Genomic DNA, 9,052 nt, shown 5'->3' with positions numbered 1-9,052 from the left:
ACAACATCTCAAATAGCAGTCTCAAATGAACATAATCAACAAGAACTGTAATAAAATAGAAGGAACCCAAGGAAAATACCATGATAAGTTCGAAGCTAGTGTTCTGATTGACCTTAATCAACTATGTTTCCCACACCTTGAAAGCTTTAGGACCACAAAAAAGAGAAACAGCTCGGCTTCCAATTAGGTTGAAGAGCTTAGGTCAAGAGGCATGGAGGCTCCAACAGTAAGATGGAGGCTTGGATGGGTCGAAGATGAACAATGAAGCTGCCGAAGATGAATAGTCATGCGAATTATGGTTTTTGAACTATTGGCGTCATAAGTATTTAGAACTTTGCATGAGGATGGAATGTATATAAGCAAAATATCATACACGAGACATGTAGGCACCTATGAAGCTTCATTCAAATCCCCGAGATCAATGATCTCTCTTAATGTGATTATGCGCAAAGGCTTTGTGAATGGGGATTTCCAATTTAATAGCTTCTGATAAACTTATTGCATGGTTGGACGAGATTGTGGACTGGCTTGTAAGCATGCTATTGCTATCTTTGCCACTAAAACCACCTTCTCTGCAACTCTATTTGTAGGATGTGCAAGACGTTGATCCAATATATCTTCTAGTAGCACATCATGGGATGATAATGAAAATGATGATGATAGAAATGATGAGATCAAATCACCCGGATGCCTTCCCGTAATTACTTCCAACACGACTACTCCAAAGCTGTAAACGTCACACTTTTCACTCACTTCCATTGGTATGTATTCTCTGAAAAGTAAAATATCAGTGTTATGCTCTACTTTCACCAAGTAATTCAACTTACCAGGTACTACTTCTTCACTTTATACAAATTCATAATACATGCTAACCTATATATTCATATAGGAAAAACTCTACAAGTTTAGTTGAACGTACTCAACTCTATCAATTATTTGAGTAATACTAAAAAATTAATTTTAGAAAACAAATTATACATTATACCACAATTACAAAATAATTATCTTTTCCCACACGTCTACAAGTAGTGCTTTTAAAACTAAAAACGTCTCATGTTTTCAGCTCTAAAAACATATTGTGTGTGAAATAAACAATGCCCTATAAGAAATAGCTAATACATTTCTTAGAGGAGCAGGGGTGGATGATCATCTTAAAAACTTTGCATTGAACTTAGGCCATATAAGAAATAATTATCTAGTTTGAAAGAATTGAACAATTAGAAAACAAAGCTTCACTTAGTAAAATGTTATTCTTTAACCTTGAATTAGTTGGAGGTATTTATGCTCAATTAACTTCATCTAAAAGGATTCCAAAAAAGAAGGGAAAAAGACTTAGTAAAAAAGATTAAAATCTTAATAACTGAATTTAAACATAACCTTTTTTATTGAAATTGTGATTATGATCACAAATAAAAAATGGAGGAGGTGGCTGTATAAAATATCATGGATTGCAACCACCAAATTCCTCAAATAGTGTGATGTTTATTTTAATTCCAATCAAGATGCTACTGAAAATATATTTTTCATCAATAAATAAGCAAAACACACTGATTATTAATTAAACTCTGAGTCATAATTATTAATCTAACCTATTAGCTCAAACTGTGACAACTATAAATCACATTGTGTAGTGCACCGAATTTCCATAAAGCCTTTTTGAAGGCAAACAATGCCACTTGAAATAACATCAATACAACTGAGAGACACAATATTTTACATAATTACTAATCTCCCATCAGGTATTTACATAATTACTGATCTAAAATGCTATAATTGGTATTAGTAAAAGCAGGGTTATGAGGTGCATGTAAAAGCCATGTCAGCAATTGTGAAAATTTTAATGTTGCCAATATTACTTAAATAACATACCTGGAGCAGAGTATCCAAAGGTCCCAGAAAATGAAGTCCAATAAGATGTGTTAGAACTCATAATCCTAGCTTTGCCAAAGTCAGAGACATGAGATTCATATTCTGAATCTAGTAGAACATTCTTGCTTGATATATCACGATGAATTATTGGACTGGAGCAGTCATGATGCATGTATGACAGAGCACTTGCCACACCTTTAACAACATTTACCCTCTTATACCAATCAAACTTCAGTGCTAGGTCATCATTGTTTATTTTCTTTTCCAATCTCCCACCTTCCAAGAACTGATAAACTAAAGGCAAGTGTCGTGGATGTGAGGAAAAACCATGAAGCTTTACAATGTTGCAATGTCGTATTTCAGTTACACTACGTATCTCTCTGGTGAAAGCCTCTTTAGATTGGCCACACTATCTTCTAAGAGTGGATGAAGTTTCTTTACAGCAGCAGCTTGATCTCTAGGCAACTTAGCTTTATAAACAATTCCATGGCTGCCTACACCAATAATATGTTTGTCATCAAAATCCTCTATTGCTTCAATAATTTTTTCATAAACCATTTTCTCATCATAGCTCCATACTGCAAACATATTTGGATGTTCTTCTTCTTCTTGCTTAATTTCTGTCTTCATCTTTCTTGATCGAAAATATAATGTGATTCCAACAAAGATAAATATAAGAAAGAGAATGCCCAAAAAGACTAAAATCAATTTCATAACTTTATTCATCTTTTTGACATGAGGATTGTGGCTAATTGTAGAGGGGCAAGCCTTCAAACTAGTGACATTTCCACACAAGCCCTTATTATGACTAAATGCTTCTTCTGGCGCCTCACGAAATGCTTTAGTATTCGGCATAGGACCCTCCAATTGATTGTAGGACAAATCAATGGATGTCAAGCTTAACAATCCATCAAAACTAGATGGAATAGAGCCAGAGAGCGCATTGTGGGAAAGATTCAAAACTTCTAATACTTTCAATTCTCCAAATTGTTGAGGTATCTCTCCAATTAAAATTTTTTTGGCTAAGATCAAGGTATTGGAGAAATAGCATATTGCTAATTTGAAGTGGGATGTATTTGCTTAATTAATTGTTACTCAAATTCAAGATCAACAAGTTTTTACAATTCCATAGTTCAGGAATCGGGCCACTTAGACTATTTTTGGCAAGATTGAGATGCTCTAGATTTGATAGCATCCCAAAATTGTAAGGAATGTGTCCAAAAATTTTGTTATTGCCTAGATTAAGCTCTAACAAAAATGTTAACTTACCTAATTCCTTTGGAATCTCCTCATAGAGCTTATTTGAGGAGAGGTCAAGCAAATGTAATTGACTTGCATCTCCAAGCTTAGGAGATATTCTACCTGAAATATCATTGTTAGAGATTTTCAAGCTTGTCAAGTTTTGAGATTGCCCCCAATTAGTTGAAAGTTCACCGTAAAATTTAGGTGTAAATACACTTTTAGTCCCTACATTTTGGGCCAATTTGCATTTTGGTTCCTAAATTGATTTCGTTCCTATTGTCATCCCTATTTTTAAAAAATCGTTTCTATTTTCAGTCCCTGCCATCATACAAGTAACAGAACCTTGTTACGTGGCAGACGGAGTGCCCTGGTTGCTGACATGGTGCTGACGTGGCACTAACATGGCATTAAAATATTATTAAAAAAATTATTTGGCTTTTTCAATGCCACGTCAGCATTTTAATTTTTTTTTAAAATTTCCAATAAAAAAATTTCAATTTAAACTGAAAAAATTCAAAAAAAAAAAAAAAAACTTTGCGATTTTAAAGATTGAGAAAAATATTTTAGAGCAATTATTTCAATTTTTCTTGAACTTTTATAAGAAACAAACACTAAATTAACACTATTCATGCTCTATGTTGGTGTTTTTGTGTTTGTGTTTGTGTTTGTATCTATTTCATTTTCTTCTTTCTTTTAAGATAAACCAAAAAAGTAAAATCAAAACAAAAATAAATTAATAAATATCCCAAACGACATCAGGATGCGTTATTTATGATGCTAAAAAACCCAAATTAGTTTGTGTGTTTGTGTGGCATTTGTCTCTCTTAGTCTCTATCTCTCTCGATCTAAGACGACTTGCTCTCAGATTGGGTTGGTTGAACAATATCCCAAACCACAACTGAGAAAAAGAAGAGGGAAGAAGATCGACCCAGAAGAATTAGAAGAGGAGATCAGTAGTAGTGGGTTTGGTGACTGAAACTGTTTGTGGGTTTTGTGGCTGAGATTGGTAGAATTAGAAAAATGAAACTATGGCTGTTTGGACTGACGCAGTGAGTTTCACGACGGTGGCTCCTGAAATGGAGGTCCCTCGACGGGCTTGGGTGGCGTGACATCAAGTTTGATATGGGTTTCTGGCCGTGGGAGTTGCGATGGGTTTCAGGTTTCTATCACGGGTTAGAATCTCCTTTGATCATCTAGTGGAAAAAGTTGCTGAGAATTGTGAAACTATCATTTTTCTCTCTTTTTTGATCAACGATGGTGGTAGTGGGTTTGGTGACTTTGTGGTCATGGGTTTGTTGACTGATCGATGGGTTTGACTGTGAGAACGTGAAGTTTGATTCTTCTAGTTTCGGGTTGTTGATGATTTTTCTGGGTTCATGGGTTTGATTTTTCTAGGTTCATGGGTTTGATTTTTCTGGTTTCGGATTGTTGATGATTTTTCTGGGTTCATGGTTCATGGCTTTAATTAATTTTCTGGGCAAGTTTTCATCTTCGTTTCTGTAGAACATGAAGAACAGTTCTAGGTTCACCTGCATTGTTCTGGGTTTGCTCTTGATTTTGGGTTTTATTTCTTGTTTTTCTAGATTTGATGGAGATTAGATTTGGTTGCTGGATTTGGATTTGGGTTTGCTAGAGATTGAATTAGTTGCTGGGTTTATTTCTTGAATTTGGGAAGAACATGAAGAATAGGATATTATGTTCTTACGAAAAAAAATAATGAATTTTTTTAAAAAAATAATATTAGATTTAAGGCCAAAAATAGTAATAATAATAATAATAATATGAAAGTAAAAAAATTAAAATGCTGATGTGGCATTGAAAAAGCCAAATAATTTTTTTAATAATATTTTAATGTCATGTCAGTGCCACGTCAGCAGCATGTCAGCAACCACGGCACTTCGTCTGCCACGTAATAGGGTTCCGTTACTTGGATGATGGCAAGAACTAAAATAGAAACAATTTTTAAAAAAATAGGGACGACAATAGGAACGAAATCAATTTACGGACCAAAATGCAAATTGGCCTAAAATGTGGGGACCAAAAGTGCATTTATGCCTAAAATTTATTATAACTCAACTCCATGTAATCTAAGTGTAGGTATACTCCAAAAATGTCTCCTATATTTCCAATAAGTTAATTTCCTTGAAGCTGGACTCTGAAAAGGCTAGTGCAATTTCTCAACGATTTTGGTATTGAACCAATAAAATGGTTATTGCTTGCGGTGAAGTACTCAAGCAATCCACCAATGCACACATTTTCAGGCAAATGACCGATCAATTGGTTGTATGATAAAGTAATTTCTTTTAAGTGAGTCAGATTGTTTGTTTCAGAAGGAATAGAACCACTCAACTTATTCGTGTGCAATGCCAAATGTACGACTTTGGCTAAGTTTCCAAAAGAAGCAAGGATGAAGCCTGTGAGATTGTTTATATATAACCCAAGCATAGTTAGAGAACTTAGCATTCCTAATTCTTGAGGGACAGAACCAGAAAGTTGGTTCCTTTGAAGATATAGAAGGGTTAGTTTGCTTAAATTTCCAAGAGAAGCTGGAATGGTACCTGTGAGATTGTTTTCTGATAAATCAAGTTCACTCAAAGAAGTTAACCCTCCTAATTCTTCAGGGATGGAACTAGAAAGTTGGTTAATATAAAGATATAGATAGGTTAGGCTGCTTAAGTTTCCAAGAGAAGCAGGGATGGTTCCTGTGAGTTTGTTTGTTGATAACTGAACGTAAGTCAAAGAACTTAGCATATCTAATTCTTGAGGGATGGAACCAGAAAGTTGGTTCATATGAAGATATAGAGTGGTTAGGCTGCTTAAGTTTCCAAGAGAAGCAGGGATTGTACCTGTGAGATTGTTTGTTGATAACGCAAGGCTAGTCAGAGAACTTAGCATTCCTAATTCTTAAGGGATGGAACCAGAAAGCTAGTTCTCAGAAAGATATAGAGTAGTTAGGTTGCATAAGTTTCCAAGAGAAGATGGGATTGTACCTGTAAGATTGTTTGTCGATAACTGAAGGTCAATCAAAGAACTTAGCATTCCTAGTTCTTGAAGGATAAGGCCACTCATATACAATTTGCAGCAAGGTAAAAGACGTGAAGACTTGTCAATTTTCCTATTTCAGAAGGAATTCTCCCAGTGATTTGATTATAAGAAAGGTTTAGAATCGAGAGTTTAGAGAGGCGAACAATATTTGAGGGGATGGTTCCAAATAGTGAGTTGTAAGAAAGGTCAACATTGAGTAGATTGGGGAAGGATTGAAAGCTTAGATTGTGAAGTGCACCTTTCAAACTATGACTTGAAAGATTTAGATGGGTGATGCTTCCAGACTTGTCGCAATTTATTCCAACCCAATTGCAAGGATTGTTTCCAGCCCAAGAGGACAAGAAAGACTGGCTGTTACTGTGAAGGTTGGTTTTCCATTTTAGAAGAGCCTTTGCTTCTTTTCTTTCTTCTACTACCTTAACCTTATTGTTAGTGTAAACAAAAGGTGAAGTTACAGAGGAAACAAAAGCAGTGGATGAGCAAATGAAATCAAGGATGATGACAACAAGGAAGAAGAAGACTAGAGATGAAATGAATTGGTTGTAGAGCGGTTTGTTTGAAAGGGATGTCATTATGTCGGTGGATGAAGGATGAACTTTTACACTATGGTTGGAGTAGTGGATGAATGATTTCAAATGGATTGAGAGGTATTTATAGAAGGAATTAGAATATTTGGTTGGATAAATTTTTGGTTAAATATATTTAGAGGAATCTTCATACGTGTTCGATTATTATCTAGGTGTGCTTTGCTGCTTTTATCATAGGACCGCTAAGTCAATTAAAATGATCACATGACAATTAAATACGTTCTATGATCTAAAATTATTCACGTATATATTATTAACTCAAAAACCTCATTCACCAGATAAAGCTGGTGAAACCCAAGATATTGCTTACTTTTCCATATAGATCGTAGTAATAAATTGAAGTGAGTAGAAACAATATTAACTATTGCTTACTTTTCCCTGTAGGCCATTCTAAGAATTTTTTTACTTTATTTTTTAGAGTGACCATACTAAGAAATTGATTGCAAATTATTTGGAACATGTCAACAAGAATGGGGTAGTCATTAGGACCGGATTTAAATATTTATAAATTAATATTTATTTAATTTTTTGTATAATTTTATTTTTAAGTAATAATGTTGGATTTCAGTAAAGACTTTGTCTAGAGAACTATGAGAGAGAGAGCAAGAGTTTATTGACTATATTCATCTTTTTTTTTTTGTATTTAGGAGATTGGAAATTTGAACTCTAAAAGTGCCACAAATAGAATAAAATGCATTAATACTAATAGAGTGCCCAACATTTGAAGAACGATTGTTTTTTAAAATAATTTTTATTGATTAAAATTTTAAGGCTTCATAAAAATTTGTCAATGTTAAATATATGGAGAGTGCATTCCATTTGTCAATAGAGAACATTAATTATTTATTTATTTATTTATTTATTGCCAAGCGAAGGGGACCTTAAATAAAATTTCTACACTTTAAGATAGATACATAGGAGTATATTCTAATAGTATATAGGCTGAATCCTTCTTTTTATTTAGGGGCCTTAGGCCAATGCCATTGCCTAACATGTTTGGTTTTCCATTTTAAACACACACTGGTGTTCAAAAATAAAATAAAAAAGGCATTTGGTCATCCATTTGTGTTCAGGGTTGTTTGGAAAACATGGTTCAAAATCCGGTATTCAAAATGATGGTTTTGAAATCACCTCCGGCCTGTTTTAAAACAACAAACAACGTTTCTCAGTGACAAATGGATAATTATTTTGAACACTGAATGGGCCACCTGGTCAGACATATCTCTGTATTGTCTCATCTCTTCCTCTCATAGATATCACCCACACAGTCAAAGCTTTAACCCAGCGGCATTAATCTCACCCACCGCCATAACTCTCCTCACCGACCATAGTCAAAGGTCTCTCCCTCACAACGGATCTCCACACCATTGATTACTCAACCCAACGCCAATTAAAATCCTCACCCACCCATCCAAAAGTGTCTTCCTCTGCCCTCTTCACGCCAATCCATCTGCACCTACCAAGATCAGAACTCACCCACACAGTCAGAGCTTTAACCCAGTGGCATTAATCTCACCCACCACCATAACTCTCTTCACTGACCCATCTCACTGTAGTCAAAGGTCTCTCCCTCACAACAGATCCCCACGCCATTGATTACTCAACCCAACGCCATTAAAATCCTCACCGACCCATCCAAAAGCGTCTTCTACGCGCTGTCCCTCACACCGCATTACCAACCTCAGTCAATCACATTAACCCCTTGCTGAAAATCATAAATCCATGCCCAACTACCCCTGAACCTCGTATAGATCCCACCTTCACCAACACGGATTGGAGTCCACCCTCCCCCTTCGCTCTAAGTCAAACTCACACAGTGCCAAGGGCTTGGTCAGATAAATATTTTTAATTTTCTTAATTTCTTGTTGCAGCTTTCTTTCACGTCCTAATCTAACTCAGATCAGTTCACATTAATCTAGCTTAGGGCTTATTTTTAGTCCCACATCTTCATTCAGATGGAAGCCTCATTCTCATCCGCCTCCACCTTTCTCGTACTATAACCGTGTTCCTTTACATACCAAACACATATTTATGTTTTTGATCACTAACATGTTATTTAAACCATGATATCAAACACCTTTTTTTTTTTTTTATAAACATTAAAAATGTATTTCAACGACACTTTTTTTTTTTTTCATAAATTTCAACACACTTTTTAAACCACAATTTTCACATCATTTTAAACAACAATTTTTGAAATTCATGACCAAATGGCTCTAGTTTTGTTTTATTAACTAATAGGTCTTTTTTAATCTATATAATATAGTAAGGGTCTATTATTTGCAAAAAAAAATGCTGGAATTGGATGT

General features: G+C 34.8%; 1 protein-coding gene across 1 annotated transcript; it reads right to left on the bottom strand.

Annotated features, from left to right (window-relative positions):
• Positions 1–495: 495 nt before the first annotated feature.
• On the bottom strand, positions 496–6,728 carry LOC115980562 (MDIS1-interacting receptor like kinase 2-like). Its single transcript, XM_031102796.1, has 6 exons — positions 6,185–6,728; positions 5,670–5,957; positions 3,139–3,231; positions 2,242–2,891; positions 1,870–2,155; positions 496–839 (listed from the first exon to the last, which is right to left on the bottom strand). Exons 1-6 carry the CDS (start codon positions 6,726–6,728, stop codon positions 496–498), a joined length of 2,205 nt encoding a protein of 734 aa, XP_030958656.1.
• Positions 6,729–9,052: the final 2,324 nt, after the last annotated feature.

This window comes from Quercus lobata, chromosome 3, assembly GCF_001633185.2.
Source record: "Quercus lobata isolate SW786 chromosome 3, ValleyOak3.0 Primary Assembly, whole genome shotgun sequence".
NCBI classification, from domain to species: domain Eukaryota; kingdom Viridiplantae; phylum Streptophyta; class Magnoliopsida; order Fagales; family Fagaceae; genus Quercus; species Quercus lobata.
This window is presented reverse-complemented; position numbering and strand designations above follow the sequence as displayed.